At 45.2% G+C, this 23540-nt stretch overlaps 2 protein-coding genes across 3 annotated transcripts in view; both read left to right on the forward strand.

Moving 5' to 3' along the window:
* The first annotated feature begins 1999 nt into the window (after positions 1-1999).
* On the forward strand, positions 2000-13060 carry TMEM41B (transmembrane protein 41B). Its single transcript, XM_058806667.1, has 7 exons — positions 2000-2229; positions 4018-4135; positions 5116-5244; positions 6828-6921; positions 7761-7865; positions 9640-9778; positions 10258-13060. The coding sequence occupies exons 1-7, from the start codon at positions 2145-2147 to the stop codon at positions 10425-10427; spliced, it is 840 nt and encodes a 279-aa protein (XP_058662650.1). The 5' UTR covers positions 2000-2144; the 3' UTR covers positions 10428-13060.
* Positions 13061-18854: 5794 nt separating this feature from the next.
* Positions 18855-23540, forward strand: part of DENND5A (DENN domain containing 5A) — a 64339-nt gene continuing 59653 nt past the window's right edge. Inside the window, exon 1 of one of the 2 annotated variants that reach the window (XM_058806481.1) lies at positions 18855-19055. In XM_058806481.1, the coding sequence (XP_058662464.1) occupies positions 18950-19055 (106 nt within the window). In that variant the 5' untranslated portion in view covers positions 18855-18949. The remainder of the gene's footprint in view (positions 19056-23540) is intronic. The other variant, XM_058806483.1, reaches the window with a different exon arrangement.

Below are 23540 nucleotides of genomic sequence, written 5' to 3' on the forward strand. Positions count from 1 at the left end.
ATTTTCTACAGTGTCAGCAACTCCCATCTTGCTAGTATATACAATTTTCTAGTGAAAGGGTTTGAAAAAACAAAGGACTCCCTCATCTGGCATCAATGCCCAGAGCAGCAAGTTCACAGACCTAACTGGCTTCTCATGGCACTAAATCCCTGAATTATCAATTGCAAATATTAAAAGAGCTAATTACATGATTTAATGAAATAACTTTAAATAATTTAATTCTAAAAGAAATAAATTCTGAGTAAATTATAGCTTCCCATGGAATCTGCTCATGATTTGAAGCTTTATGTGGAATCTGACCACAATTTATAGCTTGGATCATTTCCTGCCACTAGATTTGGCAGGGACTGCACTTGTGTAATAGCATATTAGACTATTTACATCTTAAATGAATCATGAACTTCCTGTAACACCAGTGAGTTTTGTACACGTAGCAATAAAGGCACGCTTTGGAGAGCTCTGCTGTGTGCTGGTCTGCATCTCCCTCGTGGCTTTGGAAACATCTGTGATCTCAGGAAACACGACCTGTAAATACCACTGCTGTGAAACAACTGATCTGCTGGGTCCTGTGTCAGCAATTTGAGAGCTCTTTAGTCATGGTGTAAAGGTGGAGTAATCAGAGAAACGGGGCTGAAGTTAAATCTGAGTGTCCAGCTCTCCCAGGAGAGCTTCCTTTCCAGAAGACCCTGAGGAAAGGTTGGACATTTATAAGCAGACACAGCTGGGAAAGAGACAAGGGGGAGCCACAGTAGCTCCATCAGCCCAGAAAGTTGTGCAATGGGCTGTCTGCAGGGCTCAGCGCCCTCCCTGGAGAACTCTCCCTGTAACAAACACTCTGGACTGCCCGGGCGCTTGGAAGGCTCCGGGATCTGCTGCTGCCAGAAGGTCTCAGAGGAAAAGGTGCTCCGAGGTCACATTGGGCTCGAAGGCCACGGAATCTGGGGACGCTGGGACGTGCCCCTCTGGCTTTTCTGCGGGATTTCAAGCGTTCTTACTGACAGGAACGGACGTGAGGAAAATTCTAGGGCTGATAGAGGAATTTTCCTTCTTCCCGGCAAACAGGCTTTCTTTGCGAACGAGAGAGCAAACGCAACAAGGTTCCCCTTTTCCTGGAAGCCCGGCACTGCTCCAGCGCCGGAGGCGCCGAGGGTCTCCCGCCTCCCGCTCCCTGAGGGGCGATCCCGCTCCCTTGGCTGGTGTAAAGCCATTACCGAAGGAAAACGGGCTCGCAGACGGGCTTTATCCCGCTGCCCTGTGACATGACCGGCGCTGCAGTGTATCCAAAGAAGGGAAAAGAAGCTGGGGAAGGGTCAGGAGCGCAAGTCCTGTGGGGAGCGGCTGAGGGAGGTGGGAGCTTGGAAAAAGGAGGCTCAGGCGGGACCTATGGCTCTGCAATTCCCAGGAAAGGAGGGTGTGGCCGGGCCGGATCGGGTTCTTGTCCCCGGCAAGCAGCGACTGGACAACAGAACACAGCCTATAGAACTTCTCCTCGTGTGCCAGGGAAGGTTCAGGTTGGACATCAGGAGGAATTTCTCCACAGAAGGAGGTGATTAGACACTGGAACAACTGCCCACGGACATGGTGGAGTCACCGTCCCTGCAGGTGTTCAAGGAACCACTGGACGTGGCACTCAGTGCCATGGTCTAGTTAACACGGCGGTGTTCGGTCATAGGGCGGACTCGATGATCTCAGAGGCCTTTCCCAACCAAATTCCTGGGATTTATGTGATTTCTCTGCAGCCGGGAGAAATCTCCCGCCGCCCCGCACCGTATTTACCACTAGTGAGCGCATCCCCGTTACCGTACATACCCACACGGGTACGCCCAAAACCCGGCGTTACCGTATTTACCGCCACTAACCCGCCGCCGCATTTCAAGGACGCGGAGCCCAACACGTGCTCCCGCACACCACAGCAAAGCCGTAATGCCCCGAGAAAAGCGCATGCGCCGTGCGGCGGCGGGGGCGGGAGCGCGCCCGCGACCCGGTGGGGTGAGGAGAGGAGGAGCGGCCGGTCCCGCCTCCTCCTTCTCCTCCTGCCCGCGGCTCCCGGTGCTGTCGGTCCCGCCTCCTGCTCCCCGCGGCTCCCGGTGCCGCCGAGGCCTGCCCCGGCCCTGACTCGCCGGGCCTCGGGGCGCCGCAGAGCCATGGCGCAGAGAAGGGTGGCGGAGCGCGGGCCTTGCCAGGCGGCGGCGGCGGAGAGCGCCAGGCACCAGCGGCAGCTACTGGAAGGTGCCGGGGGCTCGGGGCGGCGGGAGCGGGGGTGACCTCGCCCTGGCATCGGACGGTGCCCGGTACGGGTGTCGGTGCCCGGGCCGGTGCCCGGTGCGGCTGTCGGCGCCTCGGGCACCGGCCCCGTCCCGCGCGGGCACTGGGGCGGCCGGGCCGGGCCGGGCCCCTCACGGTGCCTGTGGGGTGAGGCGGCTCCCGCCCCTCGGCGGCCGAAACGGGGCAGCGAGCCCTTTCCCTTTTCCTTTGCGTGAGGGAAGACGCGTGGTTCCATGTCTGTATGTATTTGTGTGTGTGTGTGTGTGTGTTGGTGTTATTCCACTACCGGCACGCCTGGAGTACAGAGAGTGGAAGTGGCAGAAAGCGCAGTGGGCTGAGTTTTCCTTTCTTGCCCTATGAGTTGCTTATTTATTTATTTATCTGTAATTGATTTTGCTCCTTGGAGGAGGAGTTGCGAGAATAACCCCGGTGACAGTGCAGTGGAACAGGTTGCCCAGAGAGGGTGTGGAGCCTCCCTCAGAGGCGATACTCAAGAGCCGTGTGGATGCCTCCTGTTCCTGGGGTGACCCTGAGCTGGGAGCTTGGACCCGCTGACCACTGTGGTCCCTTCCAGGCTGACAGCCCTGTGATTCCGTGCTTGCAATTGCTTTGTGGATGCTGCCTTTGGCCTCGGCTGACCCGGTGCACACCTGTGGGGTCGCGCTGACCTTAAACCTAAAAAACCTCACAGCCGATAAAATTGCCAGCTCGCCCAGCGGGCTCCGTGGGTTTCGTCATCCAGTCGCTGCATTTCACAACAGCGAGGAGTCAGCGTGACCCACTTGAGTGCTGTGTGTTGGCATTGTAGTTGTGCCAGCGGCATCTGCGAGGGAAAACACAGCCTTGGCTCTTGGAGTGTTCCCCAGGTGACCCGGGGTGTGAAGCTGGGTGAGCCTCCAAGTGCCTGAGGAGAGAGTGGTTTAGTACAGAACACAGCCCAGTATGGATACAGAGAGTATTTAGCATGGTGTTCATTTCAGTTCTTATTCTTTATGTGTGTAGTTACATTTGTGTTAATGAATGTCTTGCACTTATGTGGTCATTTTGATAAAAATCTAAAATACAGAAGAGGCCTAAAATGTCATTGTGTCACTTACTGGACTCCCATTGCTTCCATGACACAAGGACTTAAAAGCTAAAAAACACTTACGTATATATATACTTATATACCCACATGAGTGTAAATTATGTGTAATTCCCAAAACTAGTACTTTATATCATAGGCTAGCATGTGTGTGTTTATGTAGGTTTCTTCCTAATGAGTGTGTCTCACCCAACTGGCTGTATCTGGCAGTCTTTCATTAGAGGGTGAAAAAAAACCCCAAAACTTGTTAATGAGCAGGTTTTAAAGTTGCATTGTACATCATGGAAATTTAACTTCCAAGTTGAATCTGTAGTTAATTAGCCTGGCAGAAGATTTCTGGCAAAAAGGAAAACATTTGTATGGCTTACGTTGTTCAACTCTGTTTTTTCTCTTTACAAATGTATTTATTAATTGAGGGTTAAATTATTATGGATCATAGAAGGTGACTTCTGTGGAATGTTTGCCTGCATAAAAACTTCAAAGTTATTTGAAAGCTTTCAGGGAACGTGAGCAATGTGTGTTATTGAAAGCATTGGTTGGGGAGATGTCTACAGAGAGTTTACTTTAATATTCCCTTAAAGGATAAGTTTAAAATCTGTTGCAAGTTGTGAGACATTGCTTTGCTATTGCTGGGTTTTTTTCTAACTTTGTTTCATGTTTAATTTCAGGGAAAGCCCTTGCAGAAGGTGGATCAGCTCGGACATCACTTCTTATTTTAGTGTCCATCTTCTTATCAGCTGCTTTCCTCATGTTCCTGGTATATAAAAATTTCCCACAACTTAGTGAGTAAGTATGTTATGAAAGTTTAATTCATCAATTTATTGGATTTTCAGTATCAGACTGTAGAGGAGCCTGCATGAAGAGATGACATAAACACAGAGAATTATTCTTCATGTGAGGTTTCTGTTGCACAGTGGAGATCCCGTATTCTGAGGTGTTATCCCCTGGTACATTATCAGTGGTGATTGACTCTTCTTGGCCACCTTCAGCTGAGAGCAGAGTGTGTTTGGTTCAGGCTGAGTTCACTTGAAACTTCCTTGTGCCTTGGTGAAACTGGAGGCTGTCACCAAAAGGGGAAATCCTTCCTTCCTAGCTAAACTTTGCCCTCTCTTTTTCTCCTCCTTGTTGCACCCAGTGCTTGTGTTGGGATGGCAGGTTGAGCCTGCTTGTGTGACAGCTTTCTTTTCCACTTTTACTAGTTAAATTTCTGTCTGATGAACTTGCTCAGCAAGGTCAGTTTGCAATGGCCCATCCCTAAGCCTGATACAGAGGGAGCAAAGACACTCAAGTGTGCTGCCCAGGTTGCACCAGATTAAGGTGTGACATGAGATTTTGCCCTTAGAACTTTATTTGTTTGTGAGGTGAAGTTCTGCCACTCCTGCTGCACTTCAGCTGTTCTGAGGCAGCTGCAGTTGGTTTTGGCTGAAGTTTTGCTGCTTTCACTTGCCAAGGGTTGCCTTGCGCAATTTTTTTTTTCATCAGTACTTGGTAAGGAAAAAAAAAAAAAACTAGAAAAGAAGCACATTACTGTACTGAATAAAAAAACCCAGCTTGCAAATACCTAAAATTGGGGATTTTCTAATATAAACCACACTGTAAATATTAGGTGTTCATCTGAGAACATTATTGCAACAATAATCACGGTTTGTTTGCTGAAGCTGTAATTTAGTGTTGTAGTGTATCTAATTATCTCTGTGTTCAGTAAGTAATTGTACTGCACTGTTTGATTTTATTTCCATCATTCCTGCTTTTTTTTTCCTCTTCAGAGAAGAAAGAGAATGTATAAAGGTTCCCAGAGATATGGATGATGCAAAGGCCTTGGGAAAAGTCTTGTCCAAATACAAGGACACGTTTTATGTTCAAGTGTTAGTGGCTTATTTTGCCACATATGTTTTGTATCCTTTTTCTGGTGTAAAGGGCAGTTCTGATGTAGTCATGCTGCTTTGAAAATGAAAATGCAATTTGATAAATTATTGGTCGTGGGTGAAGTTTAACATACCTAGGAGTGTCTACAAAGGGACAAAAATATTTTAAACTCTTGGAAATTTATAAACTTTTCTCTTTGCATTAGGCTTGGTCTTACTTTAATGTTATGATAACCTTTAAAATAAAGTAAATTTTGAGATAGAAATTACTGTTTGCTCTAAAAGAAAACTGAGACTACTGCTTTACTCTTCCTTAAGACATTCAAAGGCATTTCCACAAAAGGGTAATGTATAGAATATTTAGCAGTATTTCTGAAGGAAAGTATTTTGAGCCATCTTTCATCCCTCCACTGCCCAAATTCACAAAACCGAATGTTTTCTTTTAGAGAAGCAAATTTCTGAAGTACTTTCTGCCCAAGGAGACACAATTGTGTTGACTTCTTTTTCCTGAGTGCTGAATATATTAATTAATAATTAAGCACACTCCTAACTGGAACACTTAACTAAAGGTTAAGAACTTTAAAGCTGTAGAAGAGTTTGTGTCACAGTTTTAATGCAGGAGCCTTTTGTAACTCAGGAGAGTCAGCACTGAATGTGCCATTAGTAATTATCCTTCAGCTCATTCTTTCAGAGTATTCCACAAAAAGTATTTAATATTTCCCAAATTATAGATCTAGGAAGAAAATGAAAATGTTAGTTTATATATTAACAAGGAGTAGAATACATTGGCTCTGTATTGAGCTGCTCTAGCAGTTCTAGCTGTGATGACCTTTACTGTCTCAGCAGCAGGCTGTGCTCAGTTTCCAGGCATGGGCAACTGAACCTTGACACAGCTTAGCAAAAGCTCTACTGGCTGGAATGCACTCAGGAAAATTATTGGGCTTTTTAGTATTTCAGTCAGTTCAGCTTGAGTGAAATAGTGTACAGGGTTTTTTTGCTTTATAACTTTTCTATCCAAAGTGGGCAATACATCATAGCCTCAAGTATGCCTAGCAAGCCTTAAGTCCAACAACCTGCTTGCTTATGCTGCAGAAACCTAATTTTTGCCTTTTAAAACATTTCTGACTGAAATTAGTGATCAGCTCTTGTAGTTGGTGACTCCCCCAAGCCTCTTTGTAAGGAAGGAATAGCTGCCTTCATCCATTTCAGTCTTCCATGAAACCTGTGCTTATGGGCTCAGACAGGCCTGTGAGCTTCCCAGGGAGAATGTCTGGAGCTGCACATCTCCAGTCAACAGGGTAAAATCAGAGTAAGTGTTTCCCGGAGGTCACCGTAAATCCTCTGGGGCAGTTGTAGCCCAGACAAAGAGAAAAGTGTAATCAGCTTTTGTTACTTTGTGACTTATTCTTTGTATGTGTAGTGATGGATCTGCACCTTGCTGCTCTTGCTTGAGTTCTTGTGCTACTCTACAAGAGGTTTTTTGAAGTAAGGGTCTTGAGAGGCCCTGCCTGTTTATGCTTTTTCTGATTGTAGAATGTATCCTGACTGCTTACAAAACTAAGCAGCATGTAGCTTTTTAGAAATGTGTTTTTCCTTAACTAAGATACATCCAGCTTGCAAACATTTGCTATTCCTGGGTCTATATTCCTCAGTATCCTGTCAGGGTTTCTTTATCCCTTCCCACTGGCCTTATTTCTTGTTTGTTTGGTAAGTATGGCAAGTAGTTTATGAGGGCATATATTTCTATCCATTTGGAATACAGCCACGCACCTGAGCAGTTTCCTGCTGGAAATGATCAGTCTGAGACTGGCATACACCTCAATTTCTGATAACTATTGAGTTCTTACTCAGCTCTGCTGCAAGGGTGGCATTACACAAAAAATTCACTGTAGCACTGGGTGGTGATCCAAACCACTGAGCTGTTCCTCCAGGTTTGCTTTATAATGAAGACATTGGAGTGTGAATCAGCCAGAGTTTCCCATACTCAAAATTTGTTTAGCATCTGCCAAAACCCAGTTGTAATTTCACTACACAATTACTGTGGTTTTATTATCACACTGCAAAATACATCTGGTTTTTAACTGGCTTAAATATGCAAGAAGCTTAGTTTAAGATTTGAAATGTATGTTATCAACCAGCTTTAAAATATGTCATGTACAAAGGATGCAATGGTAGCGAGCCTTAAGTATTGAGAAGGTAAGGAGGACCCTATTCAGTTTTCATGTTTGAATGTCTTTAATGGCATTGTGCTTCTTATTTGCAAAGCTTTCACTGTTCAAAGTCTTAAAACTGCAGAAGCACTCAGTATTAACTGATAAGTAATCAATGTTGTCTACTTTGAGTGTTGAGATTGATTGAAATGCCTTGGAAATAAACTGTCTTGGGTCAACAACATTCTTAGGGAGTGTGTTCATACTGCTGGAGGAGAGCCCTAATGGAGGGCTGCATGGACACCTGCTCTAGGCAGGCAGGGTAGTTAATACAGACACAAGGCTGACATTAAGTAGAGTTTCTGCTCATTTGTTGTCTGTTTTTTTTCTTTTCAGTGCTCAGGACTTGGGGCTTCATTCTGCTACATGCTGTCATACCTAGTGGGGCGTCCCGTTGTGTACAGATATTTAACAGAAAAAGCAGTCAAATGGTCAGAACAGGTAAGGTTTCTAGAGGTGCTGGAACTTTTTGTACAAAATGTGCCATGGAGTAGTGTGGAAAACTGGGAGGTCCTGTGCTCATGTATCCAGTTACACAGAAGGGATTCTGGAAGCATTCCTGATTTTAGGGTATTTCCCGTGAGAAAGTAGTTCTTACCTAGGAAGTGTTTGCAGCTGATCACCCCCTGGTTTATCTAGTGTCAATAGGAAACCTCTCCAGTTTCAGGTCATTTCAAGTAATTGCTCTCTTAGCATGAGCACTAATGAAAGCTGGGTTTGTATTTTTGTGTTGGAGGAACCTGTAGCTGTATGTCTGATTGAAAAACCTCAATTTGAACATGTTATTGTAGTTGGAGCACTTAGAAATTTTTCTTAGAGTATCTGGTTACATTAGTTTCAGCAGGTCTTGATTGTGAGGTGAACCTAAAGGTTTTGCAGTACAGAAATACAGTGTGAGCTGTACTTGACCTTATGTGTCTTTAATTGATACTCTGAAACATTTGAACAAATTACTTTTTTTGCAAGTATAAAGCACATGTACTCTGTTCAAGATTTTTTGGAATCACATAAAAATGCTTCAAGCTTGTTCCTCATTGAATAAGATATGGAGGTGTGTCTGGTACAATTGACCTTGTTAGATTTTACAGCACCACTTTGACTCTTGACCCTAGTAAATCTTAACATTGCACTATAATCTTGAGGCTATTCTGAGTAGCAGATGGTTACTGTTGCCATTAGTAGAACTGAATGTGTGATTTAAAATTGCATGTGCAGCTCATATCTCACTGTTTCCAGGTTAATTGGACTGTGTCATGCTTATCATGCTGGCATATTGAGGTTAAGCCATTTTATATACAGCATTAGTCAACATGTAAATATTGTCCTTTATTAAGGTTTAAAAAACCCACAGTGCTCCTGATTTTGATGTTACAGTAAAATCTAAATTTGGCTAAAGCTGAAAACAGGGTTGTGACTGGGATGAGCTGCCATGTGAGAGTTCGGGTGGAATTGCAATCAGACCAGGTTTGTTTTCAACTGGCTGAAGCTTAAGCCGAGTGCAGGTCTGCCAGGCTAGGCCAGAATTGTGGATGCTCAGCTGTCCTGGCAGCTTGGCTGCAGTTGCACTTGCTGTCTGAAAGGGCTGAGATGGGCTGAAGGAGAGGGGCTTTCTTTGTTGCAGCATTGGTGCGAGGAGCTGGGCTAGACCTGAGCACATCATTAGGACTGTAAATGAAGTTGGGGGCGTTGTTGCTCCTGGGTAAATGTTCATGCTGGGCACTGTGACCTCTGGCTCTGGCTCTGGAGCTGTGCTGGAGCAGCCACCTCATGGAGTTCAGAGCTGTGACCTGGCTGAGTTTCCAGGTGAGCAATGTCGCTGTGTTTCAGGCTCGATCACAAGTTAGTACAGAATGGCTTGAGGAACAAACTTCATTGCTAGTCCTGGAAAAGCTTGAGGAGTGGGGTGACAGGCTGGCTGGGCTGTGGCTCTGCCTGTGACTGCTTTGCTGCTTGAGCTGGCTGAGTCAGACACATCACTGCTCTGCCACACACTGCTGTTTCCATGATCTGATGTATTTAACAGGCTGATCTCAGTGTGTTTAACAGGTGACTCACTGGGCTGTCTTCCCCACATCACACATTTTAAACTGATTTTTATGTTTGCAACATGTAAATGTCTACCAAATATAGAACTCTTGAAACCTCAATGGTTGTGTATTTTCAAGGCAGAGATTTTTTTAACCAAAGTTTTGTTTGTTTGGTTTTGTTTTGGCAGGTTGAACGACATAGAGAACATCTGATTAACTACATTATATTTTTGAGAATAACACCTTTCCTCCCCAACTGGTTTATCAATATCACATCTCCTGTAATCAACGTGCCATTGAAAGTGTTTTTCATTGGCACTTTCCTAGGTAAGAATTGTGGCTAGTGAGCCACAGTTTGGGGTGGCCAGAAGAAGAGGCATACACTATAGCTATTGAAATTTTTAATTTTAATGTGCTTTTTGGCACGTTTTTGCACATACTTTTTAATCTGATTAGGAAACAATCCAGTATTTTTTCTTTATGAACTTTATGAACAAGTTTATTATTTTTCCTTTATGAAAAGTCAGTTTGTAAAGAGAAAGCTTGAAATCTGAAGAGTCTAAAGGACAGAGGTTATTTGCTTAGTCTCCTGTATTTGAGTCTGCATTAAAAATATTAAGAATGGCTTAAAACCGTTTTTTTTTTTAATAAAGGTTTTTATCTTTGAATTCTGTATTTGCTGCACTCTTTTAAAAAAGAAGTACAAGACAACAAAATCTCAATGTTCTGGTATTAAAATTGGGATGACTAATTTTGAAGTGTTTTTTACCCTAACAAGCTGTTTTTTCATCCTTTCCTTGCTCCAGGTGTAGCACCACCATCTTTTGTAGCCATTAAGGCAGGAACAACGCTGTACCAGCTTACAACAGCAGGGGAAGCTGTTTCCTGGAACTCTGTTTTTGTCCTCATGATTCTAGCCATCCTCTCCATCCTACCAGCTCTGTTCCAGAAGAAGCTGAAACAGAAGTTTGAATAAGGATCAGACTGGACCAGAATTTCCCATACTTCATCTCAGGATCAGCACTTCTGATATTTGTATATTTGCTTTTCTATTGGATCTTAAGCAATTATAGGGGAGGCTTGTGATTGATAAGAATGTCTTTAAATGAACACATGGCCTTAGAGTGAAGGAGATGTGTTCAGAAATGTACTGCATATAGTTTTGTAACCAAACACCAGTGTTTTACTTTGGGATGGTGTGTGTGTGGCCCTCAGGGTGAGGGACCTGAGAACATAGATGAAACATTTTGCTCTGGTTATATGCAGAGCAAAAACTGTGATGTAGACATAACCTACAGGTGATGCTCTCTAACACTTGCAGGAAAACCCCCTGAACAATTCAGCCCAACTTTGTAACATTCTCTGTAGGCTTGCATGTCATCTGCTCTGAGAGCATTTCTCACTAACAATATTTCCCTTCTTTTTTGCCTTGGGGAGTTTCCAAATAATGTAACGGTGCTCACTCAGAAACAAGGGTTCTCTGCAGTACTTTAACTACAATGTTATTCTCATCCTGGTTGTTTACTTCTATTTATTAGTGCTGTATGCAATTAAATACTTGAACCTACATCTGCTTTACTTACTGGATTAACAAAGGCAAAGTGTCACTTCATTCCCTCTTGGTCCCTGTAAAGTTTTATTCTGGGAGCAGATACAGGAAGGGAGGGAGCAGCTTAGAATTCATATCTTGGCTAGCTGATGATTTTTAAGCTCTAATTTTCATTTTTTAATATTGATTTTTTTGCCAATATTTCACTTGCATAGATTTATCCTGGCAACTTAAGGAAGTGATGGTATGATTATATAAAACTTGCAGTTTTCAAGTGATTTAAAAACGCTTAAGCAGTGTAATGTTACCATTTCTCAAGCAATATGTAAAGAGTATAAAATTTCTCACTGCAGCTTGATTAGCTACAAGAAATGTCAGGTACACAAACTGGTGCAGTTCCTATCAGACAGCTGATCCCAAATAATGTTCAGAGCACCATGGAAGAGCAGGCTCTTGTGTCAGTGTATATAAATGGGGGTGCCACTGTCTGCCAAGGCAGTGAGCAGCCATGCCTCACCTTCAGTAGCAGTGTGTGTGTGCTGTCAGTAAGGTACAAGGTACCTTCCCCTGTGCTTCCAGCTGTGCTTGTTGGTTGTGTTGCCAGTGGAGCCCCATCAGACAAGGCCCTGGGCAGTGAGGAGCTGGGCAGCACGTGGCTGTTTTATCCTGCTGAAACCAGTGCTGCTCACGTGGTTGGAGCTGATGCCCCTGCAGTGTCTTGCTGGACAGGGACTCAGCACATCAGCATGTGCTCCAGTTCCAGGGTTTTTGTCTGTGTCCTCTGTTAACTCGTGATCATATCCTAGATCTTTGAGATGTAAGAGAACAGTTCATGAATGTGATAATGTAAAAGATACTGACTGGTACCTTTAAAGGGTTTATTCATTTTTGTAACATAATGTTCATTGACTGCTTCGTTTCATCACAGTATTACTTGTAAATATATAGTAAATATTATTGATACACCATTTGTCTTTTATTTAAATCCAGGCTGCACAGTAAATGCTATTTTTTACATAAGTATATAAAGGAATTTATATCAGTTCTGTTTGCAAGTTTATTGTAAGATCATTCAGCTCCAGCAATTCTTTTGTTATTTAGAATTTACTCTAAAAGTGTACTTTGGCATTGAAAACTGATCAATGATTACTTTTATTGCTGCCATTCTAATCTCCAGAGCTCCTCTACCCAGGGGATTTATTCCCTAGTAAACCTGGATGTGAATTGAGCCATGTGAGCAAGTGTCCCCTGGATTACTGAGTGTGAAGCTGCTGTGGATTTACAGCCTCCTTTTCTGCAGAGGTAACATCTCATGCAGATGAACTCTCAGAATAAATTACCTACCACTTATTTTACAGTGGCTTTTCTCAAAATCTGTCTCAGTTCCTGGTCAGTTACAGAAGCTGCTGTAACATCCCTCCCATGCCAATGTTTTCATGGAACCTTGTTGCTAAAGGAGGAGCTGAACTCTCTTTCAATCTGACATGACTTGTGCTATCACTTGACATTTTCACTGGGTTCTGTGTCACTATGGAGATGGGATCAGGCTTTGTTACTGCTGTATTTCAGCCACAAGACTGGCCTCCCATCACAATAACTAAAAGCCTTAAGACCTTAAAAAGTTTCAAAATAGGGTTCTGTACTTTTTCAAAACTTTAACGTTTTTTTAACCCATCCCTTCTGTGTTTATCTTCAGCTGCCAGCAGCCTGAGGTGCTTCCCTATCCCATGAGGGCTTCTGAGCATTGTGCAGAGTAAGGCAGGCCTTGTGGAAAGCAAAAAATGCACTGTGCTGTGGGTACTGTTCTAGCCTACTCTTTACTTTAGGGAATCCAGCAAGTGATCCAAGAGATAGCCATAACATTTTTGACACAAAAACAGTGGCTACCATGAAACAAACCAGGAGATCAGAAAGATGTAGCTTTGTTTTTTAATTGCAAGGGATTTTTGAGCTATTAGGTGACCTGGTTATCTTTTGGAAGCTTTTTTGTGATACCTGCATGACATCATTACTAAGTGTCTCTTGCCATTTGATAATAAAGCTGTTATATAAAATCTGAAGCACTGTATTTTTTATTATAATGAAGCATTCTGAACTTCCCACTAAGCTGAAATTTTTATTAACCCGTTTTAAAGGGCTGAGTTCTTCTTAAATGGGATTTTAAATGATTGATTAAAAATTAAACTGAGCTGATTACTTCTGTAGATGAGATTAATTCTGTTTCTATCTTTATTTCAAAATAAATAGGTAAATTTGACTTCCTTTTATTTCTGAAATTAATTTCTCACATACAGCAGTAATTTTTAAAAGTTTTTCTGGTTTGTACTGGAAGGCAACTGGGTCTAACTTCTGTCTCTTCAAATACATCTATTTTCACAAAGTGCCTTTTTTTTTCATTAATCCCTTGTGGAAAACCCTGGTGCCAAAGTTACTGCAGCTTCATTCACCTTCCCTTAATATTCTGTCAAGGCCAGTTTATGAAATGCTTTTTCTTCTTTGTGTAGAAAACTCGCTGAAAGGGTAAGACAAAAGAAGTAAAAGTCAAAAATAAGAAGCTTTTGTTAGTGAATTATGCTGTTATGCAAAGTCAAAAGATATCTTTTGTTTTTAGGCAGCTGAAGATTTTTGTGTGTTTCTGAGAATTTTCATCATGTGTTGTTTCCTTCTGCTGTAGTGTGGAGTTTGGGAGCCCTATGGTTGAGTATGGCGGTGCTAAGGGGGAAATGGAAAAGGGTTTTGATGGGAAAGCAGGGTCCAGAGGAACTTTTTCAAATTTCCAACAAAGAGCAGTAAATACTTTTGACTATTTTATGACCAATTGATGTCTTGCAATGACAGAATCTATAACTCTCAGCTGGTGGCTTTATAGCTCCAGGTCACCCAAACTGAAAGAAGTTACAGCCTTTTAGTACTGGCAATTAATATAAATAATGGCATCGTACATTTACTAACATACCATAACTCCCCTTCCAGTTTTTAAAAATGCTCCACCTAGTGTGATAATTCCTATTTCCTTGTTTTATAGTGCACAAGGAAGAATCTGGGTCTGTATTATGAGAGCTCAGTTAGTGACTGGTGTATATGTGAGAAGCTCATAAAAGCTCCTTTCTGTAGATGTTCTTCCAAACACAGAGGATCCTGCTCCTTTGCAGCTGTGGGAATTTAGAGGTTCCTAGACCCTCAAGAGGGCTGGGAATGCTTCAGTGGGAAATAGCTTTTAAAATTCTGCTCAGAATTGAGATCAAATGTTACACTCATAACTCCTGATTTTTCTTTTACAACCTTGCCCTGAGGAGTTGTATTTAAAACCTGGAATTTGCAGTGTTAACTGTACTTGGAAGAATTCCATGTCATGGAGAAGTATTCTGAGCAGATCACTAAATCATTCTGTTTGACTCTTTGTTCTGTGTTAAACTGATTCCTCATGCCTGTGAGAAAGACAAACTCCCAGTCAGCCCTGAACTTGTGCAGGATTTGCTCCTTCAGCTGGATCCCTCTAAGTCTATGGGGCCTGATGGGATTCATCCGAGAGTACCCAGAGAGCTGGATGGTGACATCACAAGACCTCTCTCAATGATTTCGGCATGTTGGCAATCTGGAGAGGTCCCAGTCTACTGGAAGCTGGCAAATATTGCCCCAGTTTTCAAGAAGGGCAAGAAGAGGATGACCGTGCCAACTACAGGCCTGTCAGTCTCACTTCCATGCCTAATAAAATCATGGAGAAGATTCAGTAATGCTTTTGATACCATCTCTGACAGTATCCCTCTGGAGAAAATGCCCAGCACTCAGCTGGGTAAGCTCATTGTGTGACAGGCAAGTCACTGGCTCACAGGGCTGTAGTGAATGGGGTGACAGCACCTGTGGGCCCTGTCACTAGTGGGGTTCTGCAGGGTTCCCTCCTCAGCCCCATTCTCAACATCTTCATTCTGCTCTCATGCAGCTGTGGGACTTCACTGCTTCAACATCTTCATTGATGACCCGGACACAGGCCTGGAAGGAATGCTAGGTAAGGACTGGAAGCAGCCCCAAGTAAGCCTGCTATACTGACTGTACTACATTGGGAGGAGCTGCAGACTCCCTCGAGGGAAGGAGGCAGAGCCCTACAGAGACCATGGCAAGGGCTGGGCAATCACCAACCATAAGAAGTTTAATAAAGACAAGAGCTGGATTCTGCCCCTCGGTATGGAGCAGCCCTGGAGGTATGGACAGACTGGGCAATGAGATGCTGCAGAGCAGCACTGTGGAATGGGAGCTGGGGATTGCAGATGTTGGTAAATTGAGCTTCAGTCCATAGTGTGGGCTCCTGGAGCTGGGGAGAAGAGGGACAGTGCTGCATGGGAGTTCAGGAAATGTTCCACCCCCTGAAGTGCAGTTCTGCTCTGAGCTGTGCCCTGATGTGTGAGGATCTGTGTGTTAGGTGGTCCCGTGTGCAGGCTCTATTCCACAAGTCTGCCATGTAGATGTCACACCAAATACCTGGTCAATGAGTTGCAGCCAGGTTCAAGTGTCTGGTTTTGCAGACTGGAGAGGATTGCTTTAATTATAAGAGTCACTGATTGGATTTTTGTTTTCTTAAAGAATCCAGGGTAAATATCTTAATCAGAGTCATTAGAAGACATCACATACAATCAGCACCCTGACAACTGGAGCAATTTGTGCCCTGAGCTCTGTTACTTTTCAAAGCTTAGCTTATCTTGGGAAACAGCTGCCCAGAAAAAAGAGAAATACCCCATTGCAGACTTCTTCAATTCTCTGAGCAATGTTGAATGGAACTGTAATTTGCTGTTGTGTTTTCCTATTGCTTAGTAAATAAACTCTTCCAAAAATCATGACTGGGATTGTTGGCAAAGTAAATCTGAATTAGGTAGTATGAAGAATACTCAAGACATCTTTGTATCAAGTCCTGTTCTTCACTATTTCAAAGACTATTTTAAAGGTCAGAGCTTGAAAATACAAGTCTTTGCCATAGAAAACCTCAGCTGAATCAACATTGATGGTCTTGCCAAAGACAATTAATCTTTTAAATCTCTTCCTATTTACTAATATGTGTTTCTGATTCTCTGGCTAAAGAATCCTAGTTTCCACAGAATTCGCAGTTCCACAGATTTTCTCAACATCATAAAGATCCCTTTCAAGAATTCATAATGTTGTCTAGTGTTGTTTTACTCAAGGACATGTAAGCCATTTGCAAAGTCTCCTGACAGAATTGCCATATTTTGGTGTTTCCTGTCATGGGAACATTGGTCAGGATGACTGACAGATTAAAGCTACTGGCCTTTGAAGTAGATGTCACAGATGTTCTTTGGTGTGATGACTAGGCAAGAGTATTTCAGAAATTAAATAATTGGGGAGGAAAAAGCTCTAACTTTTCAGGTTCATCTGCTGGAGGCACAGATTTGAGAGGGACTACCCTGCCAGTTGTCCTGGAATGCAGAGAATTTATCTGACAAAACAGCAAAAATTTGGGTTAACATTTTGTTGGTTCTGGTTCACAGAGTTCTACCCATCTTGTCCATTTCTCATAGCAATTCAAAGCAAATCTGAGTTTCTTAGTCTGAGACTCTCTTTTAAAAAAATATTTCCTGTTCCTTACCCTGTTGCATAGCAAGGTATGTGTGCATTTAAATACTGCAGCTCAACAGTATCTCTGGTAAACCTCTGTTTACTTAGTGGCCCATCTAACTTTATTTACCGATTATTTACAAAATTCTTGGTTATTTCTGGAACAGGTGAGGTGCATGAACAACTTTTTATTTCTCCCTTTTACTCTTTATTTGACAAAAAGCCCCTGCCAATATCTGAGCTGTTTCCCTAGAATTTCCTGCTAGTGTCAGAAGAGACCCTCAGGCTATGGATTTTGTCTTAAGGGTTAAACTACAGTTCAGACTTACTTAAAAGAGGTTCACCACGTGCTGAATACATTGTCCTTTGCCACACTGAAAGCAGATTGAGAAGACAAATGTGCAAAAAGTGGCTAGAGAACACAGTAGAGTAAGAGCAACCAGATTTAGCTATTTCTGTTCTCTGTTGTGCCTTCCACACACCACCAGGCAGGCTCAACACAATCTAACTGTGCTTTTTGTAGAGTAAACTCAAACCCTCCACTCTAATATTGTTCCTACCCTGCCATCTCTATTGAAATCTTTCTCCCAAGTTAAATGGTGCTTTAAAACTGACCTTTCAGTCAAACCTCAGCAATGCTTTCCTCCACTGCTAACCCATTCTCTAAGGCCATACAGTCTTAATCAGGTGAACACTGATAACACCAGTGCTATCCTAGGAGTTTTTCCTGGTTCCCAGAGGATGTCCAGCTGTCCTCAATTCACTGGGCACAGTGGCCTAAGAGTTTAGTTGTTGTACTGCAAAAGGTTGTAAACCACTGGCAGTGAAGTCTTCTTACATGTCCTGCTGCTTCTACTCCCTACAGACAGTTTGGTCTGTCCTGGCAATGGAAACTCAAATAGGTGAAGTTTCCTATGCTTAGCAGTGTTTTAAGTTAGATTGGTGTCTGATCAATTCAGCATTATGGATGCAACCTTAACTACTTGGTTGGTCCTGGATAATAATCATTAAAGACTGCAAAGTTTTAATTTCTCCTCTTCTAAGCCCTACAAGATATGGAAGGACTCTGATGTAAATGCCACAAATAGAGAACTGAGAGAGGAGAGGAAGGGGAACTGCTTATAGGTCTAATTTTAGGTTGGCAAGGCCATCCCAGTTGCCTCTATAGCCAGAGGAAAAAAGCACTCTCAGGGCAGAACATGGGTTTGTGTCACTTGTCTCTCTGCAGCTCTGCTGGGTCATCCTTCCCCAGGGCTTGTTCTCCTTTCCACACTGAGCCAGAGGGGAGAGTGGATTTCACTCTGTGAAAGCCCAGCTGTTAACAGAGATCTGAGTGATGTTAATCCAAATATGAAAAAGAAAACAACCTTAGAGCCAAACAATCCCTAAAGCATTTCCCTGCACAGGCAGCTGCTTCTCAAAGCTGTGGAGCCAGGCCAGCCACCGAGGCTGTGGGGACAGGAAGGTGGAGGTGACAGGAGGACAGGAGCCCAGAGGCGCTTCCAGAGCACCAGCACTGATCCTGCTCTGGGGAAGCAGCCCTGGCAGGGCCCTCCTGGCTCTGTGTCTGGTTCTGGGCTCCTCAGTGCCAGGGACAGGGAGCCAGCAGAGCTGCAGAACTGATCAAGGCGCTGCAGCAGCTCTCCTGTGAGGAGAACCTGAGGGAACTGGGCCTGGACACAGCAGGTTGGACTCGACCTCAGAGAGCTTTTCCAGCCTAATTGATTCTGTGATTCTGTTCAGCTTTGAGAAGAAAGGACTGGGAAGGGACCTCATCAATGTGGAGGTGATAGAGGATGGATCAGGCTCTGCTAAGTGGTGCCAAGCAAAGTGACAAGGGGCAAAGGAAGAAACAGAGGTTCCAACTGAATGTGAGGAAGAACCTCTTTATTGCGCAGTGACCGAGCACTGAACGGGCTGCCCAGAGAGCGTGTGGGGTCTCCCTCACTGGAGATACCCAAGAACGGTCAGGACAGACTCCTGTGCCATGTGACCCTGCCTGAGCAGGCAGTTCAAGGCTCTGGTCCCTTCCAGCCCGGCCCATCCCCTGATCCTGTGCCTGCGGAGGGAGCAGAGCCCTTCCCGCGGCTCCCCGGGGGCACGGCTGTGACCGCCCGCCATGGCGGCCCCCTCAGGCGGCCCCGGCAGCAGCGAGCGGCAGCGCCGGCACCAGCAGCATGACGTCACCCCCGCGCGCAGGGCGCAGACGCGGCGTTGCGGCGCGCGACCGGGCCGCCCCCCCCCGCGAGCGGCGGGGGCCGTTCCCAGAATGCCGCGCGGCGCCGCCCGCCCCGCGCCGCCATGGAGGCGGCGGGCGCAGCCGGAGATCCCGGCCCCGCCGCCCGGCCCCGCTCCCGCTGAGCCCCGCGCGCCCCTCGCCCTGCAGCATGAGCGGCGGCGGCGGCGGCTCCTCGGCACCCGGCCGCTTCGCCGACTACTTCGTCATCTGCGGGCTGGACACCGAGACCGGGCTGGAGCCGGACGAGCTCTCCGGTGAGTGGCCGGAGGCGCTGGGCGCAGGGGCGGCGGGGTCCGGCCGCGCTGCCCGCACCGGTACCTGCCCTGCCCGCACCGGTACCTCCCTGCCCCGCAGCCCCGGGCGCTGCCGTGGTTGCCCGTGCCCCGCTGGGAGCCCCGGGCTCTGCGGCTCCCCGGGCATGCGGAGCGGCCGGCCGGGCGCGGACCGGGCTCGGTACGAGTGGCCGAGCTGCCCCGAAGCCGGCCGGGCAGCGCCGTTGGACGGGCTGGGCAGAGCGCGCCCTGAGCGCTGCCCTGGCTTTAGGCGGTCCGAGCCCCAGCGGCGATGTCCTGCGCTCCCTGCGCGTACCAACTTCAGCCGGGCGCTTGAGACACACGGGCACCCTGAACGAGTCGGGTTTGGGAGAGAGCGAAAACCTTTTGCGTGTTCCGTGTTGCCTTTTATTCGTAGCCCAGAATAAGAATTCTCTTGCAGGAGTATCCGAAAAGAAGTCGGATTAGGAAGTGATTACTCTGCTGTTAGGTGAGAATGTTCACACCGCAACTAAACCGTATCCATCTAAACCACACCACTGTGTCAAAGCAGTGTTTTTAAGGTTAAAAATAATTAAATTGTGTTTCAGCAGCACCTCTCTTCAGTTTCAGTCTGGCCTCAGTTAAATCGGAGTTTGGCTTAGCATATCTAACAGTTAAGAAAGGTGAAGGAATGTGGTGGTGAAAACCTGACCTAACATCAGCACTGATTCTGTGTATCTGGGCTCTGAAATTGACCGGTAGTACATTCTCTCACCCCCTGCCTCGGTTTTTTACTAATTTGCTTTTGTAAGTTTTTTTTTTCTTTTTTTTTTTTTTAACATATTGATGCATTTAAGCTGTCCTTCAGTAAATAAATGCTTGTTCCTGGTAGAGTGGAATTTGTGTTATTAGAACTGACTTCTTGCATTGAGTGAGCTCCTCTAAACTTTGCCTATTATAGAAACTCTTTTTTTTGTTTAATGACTTCAAACAAAATTTCTCACCTGTCCCTAGTGCTGAGCAGTACCCTTCCCTAAGAGAATTCTTGTTTGTCTAATGTTAAAGTGACTGTAGGCTACAGTTTGAGGCTTGAGGAGTGAGTACAGCATAACAGTGTGCTCTGCAATGGCACTGCAAATTACAGTATCAGTTTGATTTAAGAAATCCAAGAGAACAAAATGCAATGCTTTCATTGAGAGATATGTGAGGGTTTCTTTTAATTAAATGGAAAATGAACGAAGGTTATAGATCAAAAACAATTAGAAAGATGTTAATTTTGTGATTAATTTAGTACAAATCTATTTGTGTAATGTGGTGCGAGGCACACTCAGTAATGCTCTCTGCTCTTGATAGGCACATGAATAATTCTCTGCACATAATTCAATTTAAAACCAACAGTGCATTACTTTGGGCCAGCTATCTAATAGTAAACTGGAAGGTATAAGTGCCTTTTTTAAAATAGCCTGTCAGAGTGTGCAGGTCTGAAAGCTGGAGTGTGCTGTTCTTTCTGTATTTGCTCTCCTGGTCAAGGACTCTATCTATGGAATGTAGAACTGTAGTGTGTGCTGTATCCTGGTCTCTGCTGTTCCACCATGGTGTTACCTGTGACGAGGTGTGCGGCTGGGGGGAGAAGAGGTTTGTATTTATGGGGGAGACAGATTTTTGCATGATTTGAGAAAAGATTTTAAAAGAAGGTGGGGAAAATTTCCAATAATGTCACAGCATAAGGGCTAGGTGGAATTCGGGTGTGTTTTCTTGAGTTTGTTGTGTTATTAATAATGCATTATAGTGTGACTGATAATGCTTTCAAACTGTGTCTTGGGCTATAGCCTCCTCCAGTGTCCACTGATAAAAATGGAGAGGCCTCTGCTATATTTCAGCGGCTTTCGGATAAGGCTTGGAAACACTCTGTACTTCCTGCGAGCCTTTCTTGTTTCAATGAAAGGGTCATTGTGCGCTGGTTCTTTTCCCCCCCTCCCTCTGATTTCTGCGCTGCAAAACAGCTTCTGAATCCTCGTCCTGTTGAGACAATTGGCTCCGTGAGTGCCCATTGTTGGACCGGGGCCGGGCACGGCGGGTCCCGGTGGGTCCCCTCAGGGCCGGGCATGGCGGGTCCCTGTGGGGCCGGGCACGGCGGGTCCGTGCGGGCTCTCCTGCGGGTCCCTGTGGGGCCGGGCACGGCGGGTCCGTGCGGGCTCTCCTGCGGGTCCCTGTGGGGCCGGGCACAGCGGGTCCGTGCGGGCTCTCCTGCGGGTCCCTGTGGGGCCGGGCACGGCGGGTCCGTGCGGGCTCTCCTGCGGGTCCCTGTGGGGCCGGACGCGGCGTGTCCCTCTGTGTCCCCCGGGGCTCTCCTGCGGCAGGGCTCCGGAGCGGCCCCGCATGATGTCATCCCTCCCTCCTTCCCTCCCTCCCTCCCCGCACGGAGCCCGCCGCGCTGCGCGGCCCCGGCGATGCTGCCCGCACACTTTGTTCTCGGCGGGCTCACCGAGCCGCGCAGTTCAGGTGTTCGGCCCTAATGTGGGTGCTACAGCGTTGGCTTCAGGCTTGGAAATGAGGCATAAGCTCAGGAATTGGTGCTCGGTCGAATTACTTTGTTTGAAGAGACACCTCTGATGGCGTTTTCCCTTTGTATGCTGGAAGCTTACTGAACAGCACAGCTGTAAGGCTTTTTCCTGAAAAAGTTGGCTGGCTGGTTGGAGAGGCACAGGATATATAAATGTGTTTGTTTTCTTTAAATGTAATGAAAAATCCTGTATTTAGGACTTGTCGTTAGCACGGGTTAAAGAGTCTCTATCGCTAGGGCTTTTTTATCCCTAAATTCAATTCTGGGCGTCCTTTCTTATTTTGGTAATTGTGTTCCCAGTGGGTGACCTCTTAAAGGACACAGAAGATATTTGCTAGGTGATGGTAAAACAAAACAAAACCCCAGCACTGGGTGAAGCTTAAGCTCCAGTGTCAGCTGCTAAGCTGGGTGACAGAGAGAGGAACTGCGGTGCATTACTGTTTCCAGATGGTGTTGATACACCAGAAGTGATGACAGAATTTTTCATTACACTGCTGAGGTCTGTCACAGGTGTATTTCCTTCACAGAGCAAATCACAGAAGAGTTGAGGTTGGAAGGGACCTTTGGCAGTTGTCAGGTCTGGGACAATGTCCAGGTGATTTTTGGGTATCACCAGAAATGGGGACTCCACACGTTCCCTGTGCAGCCTGTGCCAGGGCTCAGTTACCCTCACAGTGAAAAGCTGTGTCCTGATGTTTGATGGAACCTCCTAGTTTTGGTTTGTGCCCATTACCTCTGGCTCTGGCATGGGATACAGCCTGTCTCCATCACCTTTGCGCTTTCTGTTAGATGTTTATATACATTGCTGAGATTGTGTCCTGAGCTTTTCTGTTCTGCAGGCTGAACAGTGCCAGCTCTGTCAGCCTTGGCTCCTGTCCCTTATTCGTGTTTGTGGCCCCTTGCTGCACTCTCTGTGCTAAGGGGCACAGAGCTGGGCACAGCTGTGGCCCCTCCAGGGCAGGATCACCTCCCTCAGCCCGCTGCAAATGTTTTTGACTAATAAACCCCATGTACCATTGGCCTTCTTTGGAGCAAGGGCACGTTGCTGGCCCTTGGTCATCTGGAGATGATGAAATACATCACCAAAAATCTACTGTATGTAATGTAATGTATTGTAATGCTGCAACATTATGGTAGGATTTCTTCATTCAGATTGTGTGATTGTGCCCTGGAAAGGTAATGAGAATGGAGTTGAGGCTCATCTTTCAGCTGCAGTCCTTTGTCTGTTGAGTTAATCAGATGTGACCTGAATGATGGTGGGAAGCCTTGCACTATATGAAACTGTTGGGGTTTTAATGGAAAAAAACATGGAATAAAAGGATTTTTACAAGCAATCACTTGTCAACAGAGTTTGTTTATTATGGAGTGGCAAAGCAGAGCATTAACTTGCCATTGCCTTACATTTATGTGAAATGTGGTCTTGGGGTTGCTTTTACAAGATACAGAACTCAGATCTAAATATCTGGAACCCATGTTCTAATTAAATTCTTCTGCTGAACATATCTTGGTAGTCTTGAATGTTGTGTAAAGATGATAACAGTTATTTTAGAACTAGCAATGTTACAAAGGAGAAATAGTGTAAAGAAAAAAAAGCCTATGATCTGTGAAGAAAAGATCGATTATTTAATAATAGGTCTGGTTTTTTTTAAAAAAAAAAGAAGAGTAAACCCAATGACTACTCTGCTACCTGTACTTTTTTCCCTGCCTTTCTTCCCAGTTTGAACTGGTTTTTTAAGATTTGGTCTAAAAATTACTTTATTTGGTAGGTGAACTTGTGTTCCTTTGCTCAAGTCCTTATCAGGGTGCTTTGAGTTTTTCCACCTGATCATGAGCTTCATCTTTACAGAAGAATGAAAACAGAGTTAGGTGAATCCCATTTGTCCAGGAAATATCTTTCCTGTAGAGACCCTTCAAGAGCCTTT

This window comes from Ammospiza caudacuta, chromosome 6 (assembly GCF_027887145.1).
Source record: "Ammospiza caudacuta isolate bAmmCau1 chromosome 6, bAmmCau1.pri, whole genome shotgun sequence".
In the NCBI taxonomy this organism is placed as follows: Eukaryota; Metazoa; Chordata; class Aves; order Passeriformes; family Passerellidae; genus Ammospiza; species Ammospiza caudacuta.

Bases quoted from the DNA above. Each gene is read 5' to 3' on its own strand.
- TMEM41B (XM_058806667.1), top strand. From the start codon at position 2,145: ATGGCGCAGAGAAGGGTGGCGGAGCGCGGGCCTTGCCAGGCGGCGGCG. The intron at 5,245-6,827 runs GTATCCTTTTTC...AGATACATCCAG, and splicing joins TATTTTGCCACATATGTTTT to CTTGCAAACATTTGCTATTC. The intron at 9,779-10,257 runs GTAAGAATTGTG...TCCTTGCTCCAG, and splicing joins TTTCATTGGCACTTTCCTAG to GTGTAGCACCACCATCTTTT.